This window comes from Colius striatus, chromosome Z (genome assembly GCF_028858725.1).
Source record: "Colius striatus isolate bColStr4 chromosome Z, bColStr4.1.hap1, whole genome shotgun sequence".
In the NCBI taxonomy this organism is placed as follows: domain Eukaryota; kingdom Metazoa; phylum Chordata; class Aves; order Coliiformes; family Coliidae; genus Colius; species Colius striatus.
Window position 1 is genome coordinate 21,961,516 of NC_084790.1, and position 26,826 is coordinate 21,988,341.

The window sequence follows — 26,826 nt, forward strand, 5'->3', positions numbered from 1 at the left end:
TTCACAGCCCTCAGACCGAAGCCCTGTAAACTCAGTACAGAGGCTTTTTTGTTAAGTGCTTCACATAACTTATATGAAACACAAAACTATTACACTTGCTAAATTAGTGTGATAAGGTGTAAAGCCAAGCTGAGGACACGTGCTGCTAAAGAGACTTGCTCAACAAGCACCATAGGGGGAAACACATTTCTTCCCTCCTCCCTCTCTGGATTTGGCCAAGTGAGCTGTAAGTACATGGAACTTGAAGATCCAGCCACTGTTGGGTGAGATTCTTCTGGCAGAACACTCCTCAGGCTTACCTCAGAGTTTCTGGTGTTTGAATTGCTCCAGCTCTCAATCAGAGGTGGAGTCACAGCAGGTCAAATCCTGTGCTGAGAGAATGACAGGCTTCTACACAAAAGCATCAAACAATAAGCTAAATGCCTTATTTACAGCTAGCTGCATTAAAAAAATTAAATGTATTACAGTCATAGGCTCAGAGCATTAAACAGATAAAATGCATACACAAGCTGTGTTATTTTAACAGTAAGTATAGCCCTAAAACTAGTTAGGGGCACACTGTTCTGACTGAAGTGTGCTCTTCTCTCAGTGTGGGGCAGACAGTTACACAACTGTTCTTTACACTTAGCTGATTCAGCCAGTCTGTCTGAAACAAAGGCATCCTTTGGTTCTCTCTGGTATTGAAATGAGTTTGGCTTCTTTTGCAACTATTGTGGTAAATCACTCCAGTATTGTTAGCCTCAGGATATGGAGCCTCTCCTTAACTCTTCAGAGGATGTCTTCCCTGTGTGTATGGTAGAAAGGCAAAGGGGTTCTTGAACCCATCATAGCCCTTAGAACTACAGTGGGAACTGAGAGCCTTTTTGGAGCCCTCTGTATACTAGCAATTCTGCTGAAGCTCACTGTCCTTATGAACACAAGGAGATACAACCTGGACATCCAGACCACTGCTGCGGTGACAAACATCTGCTTCTTCATGAGTCACACCAAGCAGCTCCTCCATGAACTTACAGGTTCTGCCCAGTCCTCATGTGGCATGTGTCTGCCATGCTCCTGGCAAGTATGGAGGAAACCCTTTGGCTTTGCTGGCCCTGACAGCCTGAAGTCCACCCTGGACTGGTAGCCCTCAGGTCCTTGGGCACAAGCTTCCCAGCATTTCATACACAATCACTCATGAGGTCCCTGCAGCATTATGGTCTCTCCAGCAGCTGTGGGGAGGGTCTGGTGATGGAGTGTGTTCACATGTCCAGCTGGAGCCCTAGCAAAACCATTAGGGTCTTCTCCTTACATCTTGTGACAAAGGAGACCAACCAGAGCTCCTCTAGCTGCTCCCTCAATGCCCCTAGAAGGAAATGGGGCCATTATAGAGGCTAAGGGAGGACATGGCTAGTTGCTGTGCTGTGGGCTGCAGACAAACCTGCTCCACTCCCAGCAGGAGCAGGCACTGGTTGCCTGGAGTCCCCAGCTGCCCAGAAGGATAAGGGCAAGCAGCCTCTTCTCGCCATGGCAAGAGGTTGTCATAAGTCTGGCACTGGAATGGAGTGTGGGATCAAAGCCATGGTGCCAGAGAGATGATCAGAAGCCAGAAATAGCAACACCTGAAGGAACAAAGACAGAAACTACTAACCTGGAAAAAAAAAAAAACTGGAAAACAACTGTCCAAAACAAGGCCAGCAGGTGTGAGTGAGGAAACACACTTACAGGTATCAGACATTCAAGGCACAGGGTCAGGGCAGAAAGCATAGAAAGGCCCATGTACAAGAAAAAGTAAAGGAACACCCCTTGCCTTGTTTCCCCAGGCAGTAAGAAGTCTGTGTCTTGCACCCCAAAAAATTCTTTCTTATGTGCTCCTCAAAATGTCTAGGGATAGGAATTGGCCTGAACGAGGTGTCTGCAGGGTGCAGCTTAATTTCTGGCCAGTCAGGACTTCCTCTCTCTCTTAATATATGTGTCTATTTAATACAACCTGGTCCTAAAGCCCAAAGAAAATCCTAGGGAAAGATGTGTTTCTTCAATATGCAGTAATTGTTTTCTGTTTCTTCAGCACATGTCTACACAGTTACAGTTGAGAAGCCAAGGGCATGGAGCAGGTGCTTGACACTTCAGCACCTGTTCCCAATGCTTTGCTGTGAGATGAGGACGAGATGGAGGGTGACCTGAGCAGACTGCTGAGGATGCTTGAGGCAGTTTAGTAAGCTGCTTCTTGGCAATTCTCAGCTGTTAGTGAGTGAGCCACAGGGCTGGGAAGACTTGGCTTCAGCCTAGCCTGAACAAGGCATAGTGGAAGTGGGCAGGGGCAGCCTCATGAGCAACAGCTCTGGGAACATGTCTCTTTGTGTAAGGTCCTAGGTTATGCAGCATGGTCATGCTGCAGACCAAGCCTAACACAAGAAGCAGATACAGACATTTACTTGCCCACAATCATTCAATTATGCTCAGAGCATTTCTTAGCCCTGCACAGGCAGCTGAAGAGCAGTGGAAGCCTGGGGAGGTCTCACCATGTTGGGTAATATCAAGCCCTTGTTACACAACTGGCTCTGTATTTGCCTACAGCTTTGAAATGCTTGGACATTCTGAATAAAAATACATACATAAATCAATAAATGTGTGAAGGTTAAGGTAGGGTTTTGTTTGCAAAGACTGCTGCTGTCTGTCTGCCAGTCTGAGCAGGTGAATGGTCATATTCATCTATGGTGCAGGCTTGAGTTTCCAGGACTGTGAGACAAAAACCTGGGCAAAATGAGTTTCACAACATGTACCTTACATAATCAGGTACAGCACGAGGTGTGATAGGAAGCTTCTGCTATGGGGAATGCACTTGACACAGCTGTGAGAGTGGCTTATTCTCCCAGCACCCCTAGGCCACTGTGTATGTGGCAGTGCATAGGACTAAAACCTGTACCTACAGCAGGGCAGGGATCCAAAACTGCTCCCAGACACAGAGCAGGGCTAGTTGCCTCATTTCTTTAGTGCTGCAGTGTTTGTGAGATTCTCTGACTACGTCACCATGAGGTGCTAGGCAGGCAGATGCAGAAGAGGACTTTTGCAATTAAAGCTTTAATATCAAGTTGAGATTTACACAAATGTTGAACCCCCAACAAGTGGGTCCAAAACACATGGAGATCCTGAGTCTTTTTTTTCTAGCAAGAGACTGACACCTTCTCTCACCCTGTGAAGCTCTGCTCATGAGCTGCTGAGTCTCTAAAAGGATGAGAGAAGGATCCAAATGCCCAGCGTGGCTGCCACCCATTGCCATCTGGAGGTGCACAAGTGTTCAGCGTGTGCTCCTTGTTCTGGCTGCAGTAATGCTGAGGGCTGTAGTTGAGCAGGGGTGCTGTGAGGGCAGCTGTGGTAGAGATTGCTCCAGGATCAGTCAGTGAAACACACGGGGCTGACAAGGGCAGGAATTGCTGCACTGAGGAGCTGGAATAGCTTTGTTCCTGTGAGCTGGACTGCACACAGGCACAGCCTTTGTTGAGCGTCACTGAGAGCTTCCAGCCTGTTGGAGATCCACTGTCTGAGCTGATTTCAGTGATGGTCAGCCCCCCTGTCCCCGAGACATAAAATGGAAGTCTGTTGTAGGAGTAATTATGCTGAGTAATTATACTGAGATTGTTCCTGCAAAGCACTTGTGTGTAGTAGCTTGTTGATCTGTGGATGTGTAAACATATGTATGAGCAGTGCTACCTGTATAGGTGTCAGTATGTGGGTGTATCTGTGTGTAATAGATGGGTGCACACACGGGGACGTGATCAGGTTAGTAATGTGCTGCGTGCACTGGAAGTAAAGGCATTCAAGGAGCAGTGAAGAGTAGGGCCTAATGCTGCACCTCCTTGTGTGGCAGCTGGGTTGGGCATTGTGAACTTGGGTGCAGCAAAGCAGAGACAGTGTCTGCGTGTAGACTGAAATGTGTGGCATCTGCAATGTGCTGAGAGTCGGGATTTCTTTTCCTTTTGGACTTCCTGTGTTGGGCAGGGGATTTCCCCTAGAAAAGGGAGAGGGTGAGGAGAGAGGGACTGCTTCTGCAGAGAGCAGCGTGGACCAGGCTTGTTTACCAGAGGGCTGACTGTGCCTGTGTTGGACGTTGGTTGCTGTGGGGGGAAGGTGAGGTGTTTGGTGTTCTCAGGCACACGAGCGTGCCCGGTGATCAGACTGGAGCCTGTGTGCAGCAGAGGCTTTGGGAGCAGGGCTGCTTCTGAGTTGTGTGAGAGCTTCATCCGGCTTTTGTCCACAACGGTGCTGTGGAGGTGTCTGTGTGGAGAGTGGCTCTGCAGAGAGTGTCTGTGAGAAGAAGGGTTTCCCAGGAGCGCAGAGCCTGCTCAGCAGCACTTGTGCCTGGAGCTCTTGCTGGTGTTTTGTGATCGTATCTGACTGGCCCTGGGGAAGCCCTGAGCATGCACAGGCAGGTGCGCTGAGGGGGGTGGCAGGGCTTTAGGGCTTCAAAGGCACTTCCTGCACCACAGGAGCTCTTGCTGGTAGGCTTCTGCCACCATTTTTTGAGAGCGAGCTGCCATTTTGTTCAGTGCCACAACTGGTCCTTCCTTTGTACCCAGAAGTGCTCAGTTATTAAAAACACAGATATTTATACAGAATGCATACAACATGCACAGAGTCAGAAATATATGTGAAAAAAATGTATTAATGTGCATTTTTTTACATTAACTAATTATATATGTACAAATTATTTATTAAATTACTTAAAGCATAGTTATAATTTCTATAAACCAGTCCTTATTTAAGGGCTAATGGAATTAGTAATTAAATGTTAACAAAATGTAATTAAATAGAAGTGAATGGCTGGTTTGGGCCTTCCACTTTGTACAGCTGCAGAAAAAGCATTAACCTGATGGTTTTTGGTGGCATGAGAAGTTCAAATTGCTTGAGAGCTGTGAAACTCTCTGAGATGGCCACAAAGCATGCCTTGTTCCAAATCCTGTCATGTGCCAAGAGAGAGCTGACCTGTGAGCCACACTGAGAGGGCTCCATGCCCAGGCAGGGCCAGCAGAATGGCCACATGGTATGTATCACTGGGGCAGATTTTGGGCATTCCATGGACCTACCAGACACAGGCAATGGCAGCCTGCAAAAACAGAAGGCCAGGACAAAATTCCAGTGTCAGAAAAATGTGTAATTGGAGACTGTGAGGAAAACACCTGAAGGGGATTCCAGAAAAGACCCCATGTCCTTCCTTACGTTTAGGTCCTTGCTATAGGTATAAGCCAGAAGACTGAGCGTGCAATCAAGACTGGCCTGTTAGACGGTGGTTACTGGAAGGCTTCAGGGCACAGACCACAACTCTGTGCTCTTAGGAACCAGAGCTCCTTCAGAAGGAGCAAGTGGGCCAGTAGGAGTACTGAGGTGTTACAGAGCTTTTCAGCTCAGATGACAGTTATTTCGAGGCCCAGAGGAGCAGGATGGTGATGATGAAAGGGCTAGTGTGGCTTTTAATTTTGAACAATAGGGATGATACTCTGCATTTTGCTGGTAGTCTTATGGTGCTTATGGCCATGGGGGATCTGACAGATGCATAACTGCTGAGCAGGCCAAAAGGGCTGCATGGTAGACTAGTGCGGTCTGTACACAGGAGGGTCATGCCAAACCACATCTGCTTGTCTGACAATGTGCTACATATCAATGCACACATCATCTTCCTATATGAGGGTATTTTTAAGCAGTCTCACATATCTTTCCTATCCATCCATTGAAACACATGCTGAAGGAGTATGCCCTAGGCAGACACTGAGCAGAGACAGAGAGTGCAGTTGTTCCTTGACATGGGCTAGCCATAATCTGGGACTGCTCCTGTGTGTTTTGTGAACATCTTGAAGTGTGGAGAGAGGTGAAAGAGGGGATTCTTTGCCTCTCACGTCATGTTGCATGTGCCCCGTCTACCTCTGTACGTTTAAACACAGGCAAGGTTGCTTGTCCAGGTTCTGACTCTGATGGTATGTTTTTTGTATAGCTGTTGACTGCTGGTTTTAAAGGAAGACCTTCTCAGATCGGATTCACACACCCCAGAAGCTCTCCTGATGCCCACCCTTGCAGAAGGTGATGTGTGAACGGGGATCAGGACCTGGGAGGGAACCTTTGCCTTTTTGAATGCTGCGAAGACTCCCCTGTGCTCTTGGCTGGATCTCTTATCTTCCAGGGAGAAATCTAGCCCGAAGTGTCACCCCAAGGAAGAATGTGTGGGACTGTCACTGTTTCCCAGGTCCAGGATGGGACTGTCACTGTTTCCCAGGTCCAGGATGGGGCTGTCGCTGTTTCTCAGGTCCAGGATGGGGCTGTCGCTGTTTCCCAGGTCCAGGATGGGGCTACTGTGGCCAGCACTATAGAAGGTAGAAGGAGGTTTGTGTGCAGGTGACACTGTGTGCCAAGGGTCACGGTTGTCTGCAGAAAGCTGCTCTTTTACCTCTTGCCCAACCTGTGTGTTGCAGCGTTGTGTTTGTGACTCTTCAGTGTGCAGCTGCCGGGCTGCCTTTGGGTGAAGAGCAAGCAGGGCCAGAGCTGCAGTTTTGCTGGGTTAGTGGTCTGTGGTGGCTTTCAGTCCCTCTTGAGCCTCTGTAATCCAGGTGGTTTACCCAGTTGCTGCCCGATCATTTCTCTTCCTGTGTTGTTTTTGTCCACCCTGGGCCATCAGCTGATGGTGGCGAGGCGGCGTTTGCTGTTCCCTCATTGTGGCTGTGCTGAGTCTGCTGGAGCTGTGATTGTGGTGTTAATCCTCTGTGGGTCACTGGGCTGGCTTAGAAGCCAGCCTGGCGCTGCATGGAACTGGCAGTGGTGTGCAGCTTCCATGGCATGAGGAGTGTCACGGAGCAGAGCGACAGTTTAATCTGGCTGTGGTGCCTACTCTTGCTGGCAGACCCAGGCAGAGCAGGCGCATCCTGCCCCACTGCCCACCTGTGTGTCGGGGGCCTGGGCGCCTTAAGCCTGCTGAGATTTGCTCTCCACCCCACTCAAATCCAAGGTACATGGTTTCTGAACTTAGGTCATGCCATTGCTGTCCACCACTATGCCCCATTAGAGTGCTGTGGGGGCCTGGCCTTTACCTGTGCTGGGCTGTGAATTTCATGCTCCTGCTTGAACAGAAGAGCTATGAGTCCTGCTCTTTGAAGGCAGGCAGCCTTTGCCACCAAGACTGCTCCCACTTTCTGCACCCTGGTACCTGGCCTTTGAGCAGTGATGGACTTTGCTCCTCACTACTGAGTACTGGGGCTTGGCCCTCATGCTGTGAAATGCCAAGACTCCCTGTGCTGGGCACTGTCAGGCCTGGCTCCTGCTCGCTGTGTGAGATGTTGGGAGGTTGGACTACATGATCTCTAAAAGTCCCTTCTAACCCCTACCATTCTGTGATTCTGTGTTGTTCCTCCAGCTCACCCCAAGCCCAGCATCATGGGGCCTGGTTGCTGAGCCACGGTTTGACCTGTCCTGCATCCCTATGAAGGCAGGTTTCAGCAAGACAAGCTCCCCGTGCCAGTTTTTCCCTAGAGGGGACTAGGTCCTTTGCCCCTTTCCTCTGTGGGGACACTGAAGACGGATGGGGCACCCCCAGGGCACTGATCACCAATGCTTTGTCAACATGTGTGTCTCCCTCCAGAGGGGAATGGCACTGCAGAGCAGCACCCCACACCCTCCTGCTGCTCCTCCCAGCAGTGCTGCACAGCGTACAGACCCACAAGACACAGCAAGACTCACTGGTGCTGCACTTCTTGGCAGGGGCATAGCAAAGCAGGAACCTCTGATGGTGCTACTGTGGGAAAGGGCTCCACTTTCTGTCTGTACCAAGGCACAGTACCAGCACCCACTTTGTTCTTGGGATGGGAAGAAGCTGTCCAGCCTACACTGCGCATGGCATGGAACCACTGTTACTTCCAGCATGGGCGATGGTGGAGATAGGCATTGTACTGAAGACAGCATGAAGGGCATTCAAAGACAGCTTTGGAGACACTGGGAGAGCAGCTACAAAAACCTGTGCCCTTGGCACCCCACGTTACTGCCTCTTTTTCCCCTCCTCAAACCGATGACAATTTCATCATTACTTTTAAAACAGGAAAACTTTTTTTATCCATGAATCAGCTGTAGCATAAACACCTTTGCATAATTGCAGTACACCATTTCTCTTACAAACATCTTAAACCTGCAGCGGTAGAACATCCAGTGGGTGGGCAGGTGTTCCTGAAAGCCTTTCCTCATTCAGTGGAGGATTTTGCTATCTTCAGTCAGAAAACAAGAGGGCAGCAGCCTCCAATTAACACTGAGTAAATTAGACTGCTAAATCATAAAGCTATGCCCTGTAGCAAATAGCCTTCTTTGTATATAAACAAGAACTGACAAAACTGAGGTCCTCATTTTAGTGGCATGGTACTAAATGATACTGCTTCAGTTTGGGGCAGTGTAGCAGGGCACTTTCCCCAGTGAAAAGATACAAGCTGAAGATCCTGCTGTTTTCTGGCAGAGAAGGCTTTTACTGCTCAGCCTGACTTGACTGTCTCCAAGGATAACTTGGGAGGATAAGAAAATTCCTGAGCTAGTGGGCAGTGAAACAGACATCTCAGAGATAACATTGTTGCTGGAAACTAGATATTCTTGCTACCTCTACAGAGATGTAAATTCAACAAGATGACTGACAGTCAATCACTTTATTCTGCAAAAGCCCACTCCCATTTCTTTGAGAGGATTTCTGTGTATTCTCCTTTGGATTCAGTCTGAAAATCTTTCCCCTTGAGTGGGGACACCCCTCAAGGTTACTGTCTAGAGCTGAGTCAGTCATCTGCTGTCTCTGAGATGCGTATTATTCTCTATGAAATAAGTATTCTCTATAAAATAAGCTAGCTTTAAACTGTTAATTCAATTAACTGTTAATTCAATTAAGACTGATCCCTCTACCAGGGAGATATAGTTGAGACTTTAGACAGGTTTTAGCAAGCTGCAGTTGAAAGTTTATGACCAGACCTGCTGACCACAGTCACAAATTTAAAGAAATTGTGGGGAAAAGAAACCCAAAATCCACACAATCTTCACTTACAACTCAAAGAAGCCTGAAAAAACCTTAAACCTTAAATGTTTCTAGAGAGAAGGTATGGCAAGCCACTGTACAGAGCAGTGACACAGGAGTGACAAGTCCTAGAAAGGAAGGGAATGGCTGGTGAGGTAGGAGGAGGACTGAGGTACCAGCAAGAGCCAGAGGTTGGTAAGCTGAGGTAGAAGAGTGCCAAAGAAAAAAATTCCTGCTGGTTGACTGAAGCAGTCTCCTGTACTGTAAAAGGGTTGATGGAGCCTATTCAGTTCTGGCATCTCCTAGGTGAGGTTTGTTTTCACATCTCTGTTGCAGATGTGCCAAGTCTGTATCAGACAGCCTCCTCAGTATGCAGTTTTGTTCGGACAAGAGACTTGCTAGCAGCTCTGCTCTGTGTTTTGTAGATGAGGCTGCTGCAACACAGGAGAGGACACCAAGCCATCCTGTTGTGACAGAGATGTGGGAGAGTGATCTTTAATGCAAGACTGATTGGGTAATGGCCCACGTGTCTGGATTAATTTGTGGCAACTTGGCATGTCTGAAGCAGAGCTGGCAAGATCCATGGCTGATGTCCTTGCTGCTGGGGATGTTTAGTGCCTCAGGGCTACTTCAGTTGCCTGTGCTCTGGGGACCACAGGATATAAAGGCTCTTGAGCGAGGAGATCCTGATGTCCAAACTGTAAATGGAGGGACCACTCTGCCTGCAAACTGGGTACTTGCTGTTTGCTCAGATCAGAGAAGGGCAGGGGTAAAATCACTGGCAGAACATGATCTCATCTCAGGCAAGAACATCATCTCATCTTGGAAGGGCTCAAGCTCCTGGGTGTCTGTTGAACTGTGCGAAGACTAACCTTCTACTGAGGCCCACTGAAATGGCAGGTGACTTAGTACCTTTTCTTCCCACAGGCTGCTTTAGGTGTACTCCATGCACTTGAATATGGAAACCTCTGGATAACCAAATACCCCTTTGTCTCCCAAATGTCTCCAGAAGTGAATTTCTGGGTCATCTGGAGCCCCAGCTAGGAAGATCCTCCACTTGTATTTCTTGCCTTCCATTTCTCTTCCCTTCTGGCAGCCAGAACACTCTCACTGAGACCTGCATGCACATGTGCCTTTGCACTCGCTCAGCAGCTTTACAAGGAGCTTCCCATGGTGCCTGCGCAGCAGCATGCATCTGCCGGTGCCTCCCCTGGGCAGCTTGAGGTGTCATGCTCTCAGCTTTAGGGAAGTGTCTATCAGATGCGGTGCTAGAGCCTCTAGTAGTGCTCTGTGAAAAAGGAGAATTTGTTTCCTCATTGCCTGCTCCTTCAATTACTGGGGAATTAGATCAAACTCCAGGTACATGTGTTTTACCCATCAGAAGGCCTTTCTGGCTCCTCTAACTGCATGCTTGAAATAGGTGCTGGGTTGCTACATTGTAAAAGTTGGAAAGCAGTATGCTTCAGCGTGCCTCAAGATGCCTAGGACCTGCAGAAAGAAGTGGGAAGTGCTACTTCACAACCAGTCAAACAGAGAAAGGGCAGTTTTCTTTCATTTTAAACACAAGCTAGCAGGCATAAAGCTTGGTTAAATCAAGGACACTTCACGTTTGGGTGTTTGTTTTTAGTCTTCTATATGAAGGTCAGTATTTTGTTTGCTTACCCTCTTTTTCCAGAAAAGCAGTCCTGAACTGAGGTTTCCTAGGTATGTTTTAAAACACGGCTGTAGCTGCTTCAGACCTTGTGGAGTTGCTGCCCAGCAAGAAACTGTAAGTTTTACCTTGAGATGCTAGGGCAAAACCAGGCCCTCCTCTGCGTTGAACAGAGCGGAGAGAAGCCATCGCTCTGTGCCAGAGGAAGGATTATTGCAGGAGGGACATCCTAGCTGGGGCTGTCTAACTGGTGGACCCCCATCAGGCAGGAGAGGCAGGCTCCTGTGGCCTCCAGGGAGAGGTGAGTGGGGGCACTGCCCCTGGACACTCCTGCTGCCCACCCAGCCAAGCCAAGATGCCTACTCCATCCCAGCCAAGGCCTATGGCCTCTGGCTCTAGGGCCGTGCAGACCAGGTCCACCACTGCTGACTCAATCCAAGCACAGCAGGGTTATGTTCCCCATAGCCTAAAAACACCAGCCCATGCCCTTCTAGAGGAGTGTAAACAGAGCAAGCAAAACTACCATAGAAAATCTGCATCATCATTAAAGTTATTCACGGAACAAAAATCCTTGACACACTGTAGTGCCATCACAGAAAGGTTTTACCAGTCACAGCAAGTGCTACACAGAGAAGTAAGGGTTCTAGAAAAGCCTGAATATTGCCAGGGTCAAACTAGTGTGTAATCAAACCCTAGGAAATAACACTGCACAGCCACCCTCTTATGCAGCGTACAGGCTATACAGTACCTGTAAAGCAGTGTCTGGCCATTACAAAGTATGCCTCTCTCTGCAAAAGTGTATTTCACTACTTTAAAACATGAACACTCCACAAACACCCATGGTAGAATAAATGTTGTATTTTTCACAGATAAAGTCTAGTTACAGATCTCTGGAACTTGTAAATAATACTTAGAATACAGAATTTTAAATCAGTGCAAAATGTACAGTCAAATTAAACACAAAACACATATTGCAAAATATATACAGAATTGTTCTAAGACCATAACCCAAGGACAAACAGATGTTTAAATATAAGAAGAAAGTCCATCTTTTATAAATTACTTTTTTTGAAACCAATTACTACACTAGGTATGTTATTTGTAGACAAGTTCCCACAGCATAGTGATTTGCAAGGCAGACACTAAGGAAGAAGTTATATCGTTAAAAGCCTGTTTCTAAGACCAATCCACAAGTAAACGTGTGTGATAATGCATTACTGGTTTGAGGCACACAACGTGGAGGCAGTTTTCAACCACTTCAATGCTTATACTGAGGCTTATGTTTTTCTGAGAATTATTAGGCAGGTGCACAAAGCATACGCACTAGGCAATAACTAAACTGTTCAATGGCCAGCTTACCTTAGCTCCTTGGGCCAAGGTGATTTACTACCAACGTATTAGAATATTCACAAGAAACGTTTACAAGACATCTTAAGAGTATCTTGATATTAAAATGGCATTCATAAAACTGCTTGAAGTTGGATGACTTAAATAGCCAGACGTGAAAAACACAGTTAAGTAAGCAACAGTTGAGCTGTACTTTGAGAAGAATTAAGATGTCACGGGTGGTTTGTAAGCAGGAGGGACACTGAAGTTTACAGCAAATTACAAACTCTGTGATGCTTTGCATTCAAACCAGAAATGTTTCTTTCCAATAATCAGAACTTGCAACTTCAAGGTACTGACTGCTACTATCTACACACCATTGCTAATTAAACTATCACAAGGATAACTTGCTTTTGGCATGTTTAGAAAGCTGGAGTTATACAGCTATTGCTATACTACAGATCCCCATAATTTTGCTTTAAAATAGCAGTGAAGGCTTTATAAGCACCTAAAATTACACAATAAATAGTAATTCTTCAAGCACCTCTTTCTACCCAATTTGGCAATATCAGCAGCACAAAGAAAGGGATGCTACGGCAAGGCAAGCTGTTAACTGACACAGGAACATGCCGATGCACACCTCCCTTCCTGCAGAAAGTGAGACGACTAACGTGTGGCACACCCTGGGGCCTCTCAGAGAGGCCTGCAAGTGCCAAACCCTCATCAGGCCTGTAAGGTTCCTGGAGTCAAGCACAAGGGCAGGCTCCCTGCTCTTCAACCTGCAGTCATCTGTACAGGGACGAAGTTCTGCTTTCCTGCAGCTGATGTTTGTATTAGGAGTTGCTACTAGTGCTGTCATATGGGAAATACACAATATAAATGAAGCCACATCTCCTGAAATCAAGTTATCTCCTCAGTAACACATTGGAGCTGTGCACAGTGCTGTGTTAAATGGGTGCATGCTGCTAAGAGAGCTCAGAGGGATAATTACACTATGCCCTACTAAATACTTGTGTTGGGATACATCTTTACACACATTTATTTCCAGGCCTCACACCAATCTTTTCACCAACACTTATCTGCTTATAAAACATTCTCATAAATTATCGTCACAAAAAAATAAAGTCAATCTTTTGGAAAACACATTCAACACTTGTATGGGTACAAATTCTGTTCTCTCAGTCCATAGCAGAAAAGTAACAATCTGCATTTAAATCTCTCCAAAGGGACATAACCAGGAATCTAAACCAGAAGGCAACTATTTCATTAACTGTTACAGGAGGCAGAAACACTGCTTCCAAAAATAGAGAAAGCACACTGCTTCAATCGACACGTATGAGTTTACAATCAATAGTCACTGTCCTGTAAACATCGAAACTGTTGGTCTAACTGCAGGTTAAGTGATTTACATTCATCTCACTGCATTGCACATATAACAATGGCTAGGCTGTAAAAAAAAAAAACCACCCACATTACACAGCAAAAGCGGTAAAGTCTTTGAGCTGATCTCTCCTCTGAGCCAAGTGTCAGCAAACTATCAGTAAATGTTAATGTTACAAATAAAATTCCAACATTACTTGTATGCATTATAAAATCAAGCCTAATAAACCCAAATCTTAGAACAGCAGCCAATTTGTTTAAAAATATATGTGAACTTTCAGTCATTCAGCTGTATATACATCCTGTGATGGCAGGGAGATAGCATCTCTCACTGCCAAGCAGGCTTACAAGAACAACACGCTATGAGAGATGGATGGGGACCAAGGAACGCTGCAGTCAGAGAAAGTCTCCAGCAGTTGCACTTGTCTTCATCACTACCAGAAAAGTGCATCTTTGTATCTGTAGAATCATCCCCATATTTAAAAAAAAAAAAAAGTACAAACATTGCAACTTTTCCATACCCTAAGCCTAACCTGCATTTTCTGTTAAGTGCAAAAAGTATATGAAGTGATATATACACTGCTGTGTATAACATCAAAGCCTGAAAATGAGGCAGCGCTGTCACCATGAATCCAAGGTAGTTCAGTAGTTGCTGAATGGCTGAAGTAGAAATTAATGAGCCCAAGCACTAGCATGGTGTTTCAGAGTAGGATCCCCATTCCTCCACTCTCTCCACACACATTCTCCACTACCTATTCATGCTTTTTTGACTAGTTTCAGTATGAAGTGCTAGGTGGGCCCAAAGGGTAGGAGGGCAGCCCAGCAGGAGGAAAACGCCCAGTTGCTGTGAAGGCCATGAGAAAAAGGTACGAAGTGCAGACTGGAGAATACCTACTGCCAAGTCTCTTAAGTGGACAACTCCAACGTGCCACCAGTTTCAGACCTGGAGTATGGATCAGGGGCTGCAAGCACAGGGCACGCCTGTTCATGCAGCCAGTACCTTATAAAACACCTACACAGCTAACTCTGTCGTGTCTTCAACATAAGTCCTTTTAAAGTGTGGCAACAGCTTCTCCTACCTTCTTCTCTGACAAATGTTGGCTTCATTAGATAATGACACATTTATATGCCAACAGACAGCTACAGAGTAATGTGCATGTGTAAAACACTTAGCTATTACACATAGCTGATATTCAAAGCACTACTTGCTCTTTAAAGAAATGCAATCTGTATAATACTTGTAAGAGGGTAATTGTGAAGGTTAACGAACAATTGTCTATAAAAGCTCATTTAGTTTTGTTCCTTATTTAAGTCTTGCAGCGGACTATGCTACAGCTTTTTCTCATTTTTAAAATGCTACAATAGCCATTGCCATTCATTTTAGACACACACAGACTTTACAAAAATCTAGAACGAGCAAGAGGAGCTCAAATTGTACATATGCAGAGACTGTACTCCAAACACAGTTGTGCTTTCACTGTATTGTCATCGTGTCTTTCTGGAAAGCACATGTCTGTCAGAAATAAGTGCTTAGAACTTCAGTGGGACCAGTAAGAAAGCAAGCTCTGCCTCCTGTCCAAAATGGATTAAAGATCCAGAAGTGAGTGCTATCAGAACACTGTAATGCAGCACAGCTGTACATCTAGGCACTGTGAAAGGCAATGCAGTAAGGCCTGTTTTTAAAGGGCATGTGCACATATATGCACGCACACACATATATAAATTAACAACAAGATTTTGGCAAAGTAACACCGTTTCATTTAAAGATCAATTTGTTATTGCATTATTTAAAGCACTTGGCCATGTGACCAGTAGGTTATCACACAATGTTATGCCAAGACTCGGTGCCAGGAATCTATTCTTTGCCCCTTAGCCTGTAAATTATACTCCATTGTTTTGTTCAGTGTAAAGGCTAGGTCAAAATGTTTCATATTAACTGCAAGAAGTTATCTTCTCTCTTTAATGAAGTCTTACATACTATGGAAGAATATACTAGGCCTTCTCAGATACTATCTGTAGTCTTGATATACTGGCCTTTACAGTACCTGGAACATCTTAATAGAGGGGTTAAATCATGATTTTTTGTTTTAAAGCTTTACAGTATCTTTCCTATTTCAGTTGCCCAGGAATCTGTTTTGTCTTCAAAACATGCTAAGCATCATTTTATGATGCATAGAGGCCTTGAACGCCAAGTGTGCTTTTCTTAAGGTATGTTCTCATTCCAGAGTGGCTCTCATCTGCTGAAAAAAACCACTTGAGTGTGTTTCTGGAAGAAACACAGAAAAGAAAGGAAAACTCAAAACCCTCCTGTCCTCCACCAGGATCCCCTCTGGTAGCTGAGAGGAGAAAGCACTCATACTTCTGTGTGCCTTGCTACCACAACACTACCCTGAGACAGGCTCATACAGTGTCCTAGGCATGGAAAATCCCCACAGAAGGATATGCCACGGCAAGGGGCCCTCCAATTAAAATGTTATGACCCAAGAGTTTTGTGTTATTGCAGACAACATGCAGGGAGACACAGCCAGGCCCTTAATGAGCCAAGAACATGGAACACTGTCAACTGTATGCTGCAAGATTACATATGTCTGGAAAAACAGTAAGACAGGTTTATTTACTTGGGCTGCAGAAAGTGGTCAGTATCAGCATATTTAAAGCTGACACATATTTTCTGAGTTTTCCTCTCCCCTACAGAGCCAGCAATTAGAAAGAAGATCACACATTCATTCCTCCTGCCCTGAGGACACATAGCAGTCTCTCTGGTTTTCTAGACGGCTATAAGCAGCAATCTGTTTCAGATTTCTAATTTGTGAGCTTCATCCTGGGATGGCATACCCTGAAATGCAGCACTTCACCCTTCCTACTTGTAATGCTGGTACCAGGGTGCCAGAGGAGCCCTAGCTGATCCTTCCTGCACAGGTCCTGATACAGAGACAACCCTGTGTTTAATGATTAGGAGATGAGGATTTTAGCTCTGCAATATCCACACTATCTCCTTCACAGCATGAGTCTAGTTTGCACGTTGAACAAAAGAATAAGTTGTAGCTCACATGGTGGTACCTAAAGAACATCACTAAAATTAAATTAACAATTTAAACAAATCAATATCAGCCTTCACTGAAAACAGGAGTTTTGCAAATGCATCTGCACCAGTACCCTAAGACAAGATGGAACAAGTGGACAGGAAGGAGGAGGCTTCAGGTGGCTTACATTTTGCATGGTTGTTTTGTCTCTGTTTATAGCTTTAGCTATATCACTCTGTGCTACAGATGACTGTCTTGCAGCACTCATACTAACACGTCTGCTCTAGCAGCAAGCTATGAAAGAAATACTGGATCCCCACAGGTTCAGTGGATGGGTAAGCACAGAGAGGTGTGACAGAGGAACAGCCTCTGAAGAACACACTCTCACTCAAGTGAGAGAAGATAAGTCATTGTGTCCCAGAGCCACACCAGACAACATCCACCAAGGGTGTGAGAAAGATGACTGGGCAGGTAAGTTTTCATGACAGCTATTGCACTCCCAGTTACCTGAAGCCTGCAGCATGTTTCATGCACATTACAGGCCTCAACACGTCTGGAGGCTCCTCAGCGAAGCTACAGTGTGCTTCAGGTCAGCTCTAACATATGACTGTGCTAACTTACCTTCTTTTAGCCTCAGAAGTAATGACTCTTTTAGACTTTGAGCTTGCTATTAAATAACAGTCCAACTGTGACAAATTAAGGAAAATGGGATAGCATAAGTAAGGACAACAAGAAAAGTCTGGTGTCAATGGTTTCAATGACAGAAAAACATCAGTTATAAAGTAATACTACCTCAGGTATTCTTATTCCTTTTTTATGTTAGAGTGGGAGCTGCTGAAATATCTTTCATTCAAATACCTTTTAAAACAGACTTTGGCTAAATAACGTAGGAGAAACTACGCTGCAGCTGAAAATTTCCTATACAAGCTGTTTGCCCTTCATTCATACTATTCAAATACTGTTGAAGTAAGCTCTCTGAAATTTTTTGACTCAACTACTCTAGTACTTTCTCTCTTCACACTGCGCAGGGCTCCTTTTATAGAAATCATCTCTCCTTTGTTTCATATTTGTCTCTTCATGGTAGAACTGTTTCAGCTGTGCTATTTGGACTGATCGAGGAAGCTCTCAGCAACTCATGTCTGCCATTTTTTTGAGGCTACTGTGAGCATTAATTTAAAGGAACACATTTTCGTTTATGGAATGATGCACCAAAATTTATCTATGGAATGGTTCTCTCTAACAAAAAGCTGTGAGGAGGGAAGAGTGTTTGTGAAAACAGATCCATAAATCTCAGCATCTTGGACTTCGTTTGGCCTCAGATTCTATAGGAAATGGCTTATGGAAAGAAACCCAAAGTAAACATTTCAGATGAGACCAGTGGTACATAACAGTTATTTGTAACAACGAGGCACTACCTTTGAAAGACAAAGTAGAACTCAGTACTACCAAAATGTAATGAAAGGCACACTCATAAGCAACCCTCTTTGCTAGCTGTCTGCACTTGGTTTTACTGAACCATCTTGGTATCTACAGTAGCTGTGCTGCAACACTTCTCAGCACAGGTCTGCATTTAGCGTCCTCCTTCAGAGACTGACATGCTATCCACTCTCATCTCTCTCAGGCTTCCAGTTTTTTTCTGTTTCTGCTTGGATTTTTTCAACATACGGACCTAAAATGGGAAGTTTTAAAAGAAAGTGTGTGAGTTAAAGTACCAGTAGTCACCTACAAGCAGATCTAAGGCAACTAAGAAACAAATGCAATGTTGGAACTACAACAGAAAGTATTTAAATACCCAACTATCTGAAGCACCTTCTAAAGCTATAAGATTAACTACTTTTTAAAAAATAAGTATATATATATACATGTATGTATTTGTTTACAGGTGTGTAAGGATATGTGCTGTGCATATATACTCATGTACACACATATACATACACATATACACAGGTAATACTATTAGTCACTAACCTGATAGTAAGAAATATTTCTCAGTGCAAGGGCAAGTTAGATTTGTTCCTCTCTCTCTTCCTCCCCCTTTCTCTTGGAAAAGAACAAAGTTTAACAAATTCCAAACATCTGAAGTTTTCACTCATTTTTCTCCTGCAAGGGCCATTGTTCTGGTAGCCCACATGGCAAGACTATGTATTCTCTGAGATTGCCTGTAGCAACAAATTTCTGTGGGGTAAAAAGGCCTCCTTAAGGTAGCAGACAAACATGTAGACTGGTATGCACCAGAGTAAGCTACTGCAAAATATTTCTATTACAACTTCAGTGTCAATAGAGAAATTAAATTCTTAGCTGGTGCTCTTTTCCTTCTACATATATGTTGAAATATCAAGGAAAACCAGACACTGATTACTCCAGTCTGTTCTTCTCTGACTCTCCTCCTCCATGATTCAGTCTTCTCCTTTGCCCCTCTCTGACAGACTTTCTCTCCTACAGTACTGACAGCAGACTGCTTCCTACCTCTCATACTGAAGTACCACCATGGCCCTCAACTGTGATCTGCTTTGTTATGTAGCACTGGAACAGGCCGCCCAGATGGGTTGTTGAGTCTCCTTCTCTGGAGACATTCAAAACCCACCTGGATAAGTTCCTGTGTGACCTACTCTAGGTTGCCCGGCTCTGGCAGGTGGGTTGGACTAGATGATCTTTTGAGGTCCCTTCCAATCCTTAAGATTCTGTGATACAGGGCAGGTGATGCTGCCTGGAGATCTCAGTAGAGGGAAAAGAATTAATTCACTAGGGTGAAGCTCAGGGACTTTTAAATGTAAGCCTCATCTGAGCCACTGGAGAGGACCACCAAACCATCTGAAGAAATTGCTATGTATTTATCTGACAGTTACCACACCACAGTGACTAGCTCATTTAAATCTAAGCATCAACACACAACAGGCAAGCAAGACAATAAATACAATAGTACCCATTGCAGAAGGAAAGTCAACTTGCTAAGACAAACCTACGCCCAGTACCTTTGGTCCTGCAGCGGAAATAATAATCTGGCCAGGGGCCTGAATCCAGGGCTCTCCATCAACTTGGACTGGAATTGGCTTTAGGAGCGTTACACGAAAATAGGAGCCTTGGGCTATGCGGATTCCTGATCGAAAACCACCTTGGACTTGACCCTATTAGGAAGTAAAAGCCAGATATTAATCACCCCAGTAAACAAGAAGCACAATTGTTAGCTGGACAGGTAAAATTTTATTCTCACCTGCCATTTCAAATTCAAGTAAAAGAACTGCTTAGGCAAAAGCTGCATAGGATGAGTTTACTGACATGACATCAGTTATTTAAGCCAGCACATCAAGAGGAACTCAGGTACCCCTGCGGGCAGTCACAGGCAAAGTGACCGACAAGGTGAAGTAATTTGTACACTAAGGCTGGCCACAATCACGTACTCACAAAGGTCTTGTTTGCTTTTACTTCCTACCTGCTTAATACAGTAAACACATTTTCAAAACACTTAACCATACACACAGATTTTGGCACCTGTGAAACTTGAAAGTCTAAATGCATTGTATCAAATGGGAAGATAATGTACATGTATTCATCCTCAACTACAAGTAAGGTCTGAGAGGCATAAACTATAAAAAGTGAAGTACAGTGGACTTTGTTGCTATACATTCTCTTGGCCAATGTGTACAGACACCAAATATGGGGGTAAAAACCTTAACAGAAGATTACAAAACCAGAGCACAGGTTTGTTAACATTTATATGCTGAAGCAATGGGTACACTTGTTGTTGCTTAGAACTCCACAAAAATTTAAAGGATCTCTACCAAACCACTTCTTCTAATGGAATGTTTTATACTGGTCTTCCTTAAAAGATGTAAGTCACAAAATGGTAAGGTTGGCTAATGCCAAAGATTGAGCTACACGAATCACTCCAAGCATCCACCTTTCCATTTTTGGTGGCTGTATGAATTAGTTGTCTCTCGTTACCTGACCACATATACTTTTTCTGCAGTGGATTTCTTAAGATAGTGAAAGAAATATGAAGAAAATACAAAAATAACCTGCCGTCCCACAGAACTGGATTGCTAATAGCAGACAATCATAAAAATACTCAAGATATGGAAGAAGTCAAGTTGCACAAACTGAGTCATAATATTCTTTGCCGAACTGGCATACCATCTGCTTCATGTAGCATTCACATCCAGAGCAGCTTGCATCAGATTCTCAAAGACATAGGTTGAAAAGCCACCTATCTAGAAGGAATCTCTGCCCCGATTATGTTGACGTATGACAAGACTTTTCACAAATACACTAAATGAAGAGTGTATAATTTTGTAATATTAAAATATAATCTTGTTCTCATCCCATGAACTCTTTGGTTTTGACACTAGGTGGCTGTTATGAGGAAACTAGTGTATTCCATAATACGTATACATATACATACATATCTATCTATCTACACACACATACACACACACACACACATATATATATATATTTGCATTTCATGTATCACTTACCATGTGAACAACACCAGTGACACCAACCACCTCCAGCAGGCCGTCATCGATTCGTGGTTTCTCAAAGCGATTATCGCTCTCAGATCCCCAGAGGTCGGCTCCGGAGCCCCAGCTGCACGAAGAGCACAGCACAGTGACCACCATGGGCACACCATCTGACACAGAGACACCCTGTGCGGGGGACCTCATTCCACAGATTTCACAAGCTAGACACTGGAGAGGACAACATGGCTTTCCTGCACTGCAAAAGCAGGTGGCGTTTTCCTAAAATGTGGAAGAATTCTAACCTGATCAGAAGGAGTGAAGTAAATAGCTTCCATTTGGAAGAAAAAGAGTATGTAAGAAAGTAACTCCAAAGAGTTACAGATTACAGCTATATTAGCCCTTAACTTCCAATATTGAAGAACTTAGCACAGATATTACTGGTCTGGACACATTCACAGAAGCTACCAGAGAGAAACTAAAGCTAAAACAAATACTGAGTTTTTATTCTTGTGCTTGGCCAAATTAGCTTGAAGTTAAGCAGGTATTCCTGCACTTCAGTCCTCTGAAATGCTTTTCACAATGTAACAGTGTGTTGCTTTTGGTGCAGTATTCACCCTCCTTACCCAAGCCATGGACTCGTAAGTACTAATGCTGACCTTTTCCACAGCTCTCATGTGCAATCTATACTTGTATGTACATGCACGTGCACATATGCATTTGTAAACATACACATTTGAATAGAAAGCTGAAATGCTCTCAGACTATAATGGAAAGAGACACAGTTTAACATAACAATGCCTATATATATATCTAAAAAGTGGCAGCATTAATTACTCATTGCTGGATTTGTGCAAACAGAAAAATCTGCCTCTACCTCTGCCTCTATCTGCACATCTAAGTCATCCTGCAGATACACCTTCCTTTCTTTCCACAGCAGTAACTCTGGCTTCCTGCAAGTATCGGAGCAGGTTTTCCACAGCTACCAAGGTACCATCATCAACTCCATATATCCTGACCAGCTGGCTATAGGACCTGGATAGTGTTTGACAATTGAATCCTGGCTGGCCTTCACTGCGGGAACTGCTGAGGTGCCGAGTCTCTTGCATGCCACAAAGTGTGTGCTACTTGATAATCTTGGCTCTTTCTACAAGTCACAATGAAATCTCATGGACTGTTCAATGAGTTTGGAGGAGGGGGAAAATGGTAGTGGATAGAAGCCACAGGCCTACAATCATGTCTAAAAAGTCATATTTTACTAGAAAACTGGTCAGAAAGAGGTCTGAACACTTTTGGAGAGGAAATAATTCCAAATTACTGTTAGGACACAGGAAAAAAAAAAAGCAAACATACAGTGGTTTGCACTGGGAAAACGAGATAGTATATCAGCACCTAGAAGGATCCGCAAAATGATATCAAAATGGTGTTAAGAGCTACTGTCTTAGGCATATGTGCAAAGGCAGTGAGTCAGGAAATAACAAAAAATGCTCAGTAACAACACTTACAACTATTTAACATTTTATCTAACCAACTGACACCTGATGCTCAAATACCAAGCAGCATTTCTGCCCACACAGCCAGACATTCATCCACCCAGGATCCTTCCTTTCCTCTTTACCTGGGTATGTTAATAAAAATGAGTCCTTCTATACTTGGTAACTCCACCTCATGCTGGTCCACTTGAAGCTTTATGTCTCTGTGAAGATTTCTGGTATGACTTATCTTCTGCAGCCCAACTTTCACATAAACTCCTTTGTTGTGAAACCTAGAATCAGACAAGCATTTTCTTAACTATAAGGTAACACTCATCCTCATACATGTAACAGCCTTGTCCTCTAGCAGCTATGTTTAAAGTGTTTTTCAGTTAAAACCCTCTCCAAATTCTTCCAGTTTTACTGCAGAAACAAAGCATAAGTTATGGGCTGCTACTTTACATACCTTTTACTTAAGGGATTATTTGTGTTGTTCATGCATGTGGAGATCTGTGACATTTTATTAGAGAAAAATCATCCCTTCTTAAAGCTCTGTTTGAATGCAATATCTCTTTGACATGTAAGCTTCTGGACTACAAGACTGTTTTTTTTAATTAAGACCTAGAGGTGTTCATGAAACATTTTAAAATGTTGACTCATGCAATGCTAGAATAATTAAAGCACAAAAATCTTTGGAAGTCTTTGCTTTACATATTGCTAATTCATCTGAAATATATTCAGCTGTAGAAACTTAAAATACACTTAGTAATGTTAACCTGTGACACAGCTCTTAAGATTCCTAATTTTAGAGTAAAAAAAGAAGAGGAAGATTTTAAGGCAGCCCTAGAAATGTCAAAATATTTTAAGGATAACATAAACAAATGTTAGTTAAACACACAGTGTATTTTCTTCTATAATGGAAACCTTTGGATACATGGCCTTCAGGGCAACCTTAAAACAAAAAGCAAAATTTTCCATTATTTGACCCTACCAGCACATGGATATTACTGGAATCCAAATCTGCAAAATCTCTCTGGCATTACATCTAAATGCTGTAGACACTCAAGTGGCAAAGACAGCCAGTTCAGCATATGAGCTACAGACAGACTGTCATTCTTTTAAATTATTATATTGCTTGCTAACAGTTTTAAACAGCACCAAATTAAAGGTACCTGATATAACACTATTTAACATATGTTTGACATATGCTTCTACTCCAGACAAGACAGAAAGATGTGTCTGTGCTAAGACAGGTTTTGTTTAATTTGGATACAACTGAAAAGTAATGGAATATTGGTAGGAAACACAACACTTTAAATATCCCCACAACCTATTAATTTTGGTTGCATGAAGAAAGAAGCCTGAAGAAACTGAAATGGTATGGCACAGTGCCACAACCACAGACGTAATCCTGAATTATGTGACTTCTAAGAAACACTTCTGGACCACTGCAGACCACAGGATCCAGAGACATTAGATAGAGCATCTCATGACTCAGAACAATGAGCAAATCTCTCGGAGATTAAATTCTATCACTCCATTCTTGCATACACATTCCACTCCATTCATGCATCTTACCACGACATTGAGACCAAATAAGAATGAACAAACAGATTTCTGTAATATTACCAGGTCAGTTCCCACCCAATGGTTTTCAAGGTGACTGAAAGATGATTAAAACAGCCAGCCATGCCTGGAAGGTTGATTTTACACATCCACTGCCACAGACAATCATCACCCTTCCTTGCATGTGGGATATGATTTTGCGAGAAAGTGCCAGTGGGAACTGTCAGTCTACTGCTAGCAATAGCTGACAACACACTAGCTTGCCCACTTGAGTAGACAGAAAAAGCATCTCCCAAAGCACACCCCTGGTTACATACATTCTGTAGACAGTAGTTTCACCACAGTTAGTTAGCAAGGCAAGAAGGAAGAAGCTCTACAGCCGTACTTGAAGCAATCTCCAAACACTTTATTTGTACTGAAGGAAATCAAGTCTTAAGTGAGACTCACATTACAGCCACTACTAGAGATGACACTGGCAGGGACAAGAGAGGAGGGCAGGACGTTACTTGCAGCTCATCCAGCCCCATGGAACCAGTGAGCCCTTGCATCAGCTTGGCTGTAACACTTGCCTTATTTTGTCATCCCAGAACTATTTGGAGAAACTCTGGAGTAAAAATACGGAAGGAACATCCTACTGCTCAGATGAGTTTGGGGATTTGACCTATACAGTTCAGGAATCGCCTTTTGGTTTGTTTTTCTACAGAAGATGCACTACAAGTACAGCCAACGTTCATACACGATCTGATGTCCCACTGGCTACACCCATAAAGCTCCACACACCCTTCCTGAGGGACACACAGAAGGTCTGATTCTTTGGTTTAGCTAATTGAATATCTTAGAACATATAAACCTAAAAAGTGATCCTGCACAAGACCAATGAATTTATGAAAGCAAACAAGTGCTTCTAAAGTATTGCAATCCTGTATTTACCCTTGATAGAGCAAACTGAAAAACACCCTTTACTCTTAAATAAACAAGTCTCTATAGACTCAGGGAGACACCAAGGCACCAGCTTATACTTCTAGTGTAATCACATCTGTGGTTGTTGCCCAAGCAGTAGGCACTTCTGGTGGCTAGAGGAAGCAAGACCATTAGTAACTTCTTTCCGAGTATGGAAACAACATAATGAAGCCAGAACTCAAGAGTCATGGAGAAACTCTATGCAGAATGCCAAAATCCTCAAAGCTCTTGCCAAACGATGCACATCCAGAAGGGTAGGCTCAGGAAACTCTTTTTTAAAGGTGATGGATAAGAAATCTGTGTGCCAGGCCTTTAAAAAGGAACTGCAATTTCCCATGAGCACAAATAAATAGCTAAGTAACACCTCTCAGAAGCAAGTCTCTCAGACTGCAGTACAGTGTGGAAAGCTGTCAAGTAAAACAAAATGACTGCCTTTTATCTAATCCTGCAATTCAACAGGCCTACCACTGGGTGGGAAGCCACCACCACAAAAGCTCAGAGTTCTGACCAACAAATACCATCCGTTTGGCTGGTTTTATTAGGATGATCTTACTGACCAAGAAAGAACTTTACCAGATTCTCATACAGTGACCCAAGGGAGGGAGGGAACAGTTCTGTATCTTTTACTAAAATGACTCTAAACTTGCATTTAACTGTGCAGATTATTCTCTTTGCTTAATGTTACACTCAAGAGACTGCCTGCCACAGCATCCTCCTGCCAATTTTAGATGGCGCAAACAAGATATGGTCTCTTCTCAAACAGGCAGCTCTAAAGACTGCTCCAGGATCTCATGGCAATGGGGGAATGAAGGCAAATGCCTTGATCCTTAAGTTCTAGACTGTGAGAAAACCTCACACATTTGACTACATAAAAAATGTCAGTGTCACAACAGACACTGTTTCTGCCTGCACTGCCATGCAACCTCAGTGCTGAACTCCCTCTGCAGGGACATCATCACTGCACGATGGGCTGTCAGCCAAAGGTGGGGGAGTCCTGAGCACACAAGGACACTCTGCAGTCTGAGACCAGAGAGCACAGAGCTTTCAGGACATTTACCAGCTAAAGGTCATGATTCAGAAGAGCACTCAAGCACATTTCTTTTCCAAGGACTGTGTGCAATTTCTGTTGCCACAATCTGAAACTTCCCATTCTGCTCTCAAGAGCAGTCAGTTCACATGGAAGGAAGGAAAGGAAGGAAAAGAAAAAAGGAAGGAAAAGAAAAAAGGAAGGAAAAGAAAAAAGGAAGGAAAAGAAAAAAGGAAGGAAAAGAAAAAAGGAAGGAAAAGACCCCAAACAAATCCCCTCAATTCTTTATCGGTAGGTTTCTGGCTAACTTAATTCCTTCCTGTGCCAAGCTCTGCCTCAAGCAATATTGTCTGTGGATGTCTGTAGCATTTCAAGATAAAGAGTCACAGTGTAAGCTGGAATTCATGCAGTATCACAGTTTGCTCTTCACCTCTGGTTTCCCCAGGATTACCTGCTATTAAATTTCCCCGGTTCTTCTTCTCTAGCATGATGAAAGTCCAAGCTCAATTCTGCATCAATACCAAGACCACAGTAATTGTTCATCTGTACAATCTGACAAAGAAAATTGTTATTATTTCGTTGTTACATATATAAATGAAGAGGTTCCAAAGTTTTTAAATGAAAAAAACAAGCCTTGCAGATGACCCTTCAAGTCACTTTCAACTTGACAGGTCCTGAAAAACATTGGCCAGGAACACTGCACTAAAAATAAAGCTGTAGAGACAATTCTTGATATGTGAAGCCATTATTTACAAAGTATCAGAAACTTCAAAATTTAATCTTAATTGCAAGTAACAAGCACAGTCAGGCAAAAATAGAAACAAATGCTGACATAAAATCAGCCCAACTTCCCAAAGCAATTCTATGCAATAACTACACAAGTTGTTGAACGCCAAAGCCACTACTATTTTTGGCATCAGTCATGGACTTACCATCACATCCTTGGGAAGACACTCTTCCTGACTTTGG

The 26,826-nt window shown here is 43.7% G+C and overlaps 1 protein-coding gene across 1 annotated transcript in view; it reads right to left on the bottom strand.

The window, feature by feature from the left end:
* Nucleotides 1-11,510: 11,510 nt before the first annotated feature.
* DGKQ (diacylglycerol kinase theta) overlaps nucleotides 11,511-26,826 on the bottom strand; it is a 92,405-nt gene continuing 77,089 nt past the window's right edge. The window contains exons 19-23 of the mRNA XM_062018808.1: nucleotides 26,309-26,409; nucleotides 22,451-22,597; nucleotides 20,851-20,962; nucleotides 19,348-19,500; nucleotides 11,511-18,044 (exon numbers count right to left, since the gene is read on the bottom strand). Coding sequence (XP_061874792.1) covers nucleotides 17,946-18,044; nucleotides 19,348-19,500; nucleotides 20,851-20,962; nucleotides 22,451-22,597; nucleotides 26,309-26,409 — 612 coding nt within the window. The 3' untranslated portion in view covers nucleotides 11,511-17,945. The remainder of the gene's footprint in view (nucleotides 18,045-19,347; nucleotides 19,501-20,850; nucleotides 20,963-22,450; nucleotides 22,598-26,308; nucleotides 26,410-26,826) is intronic.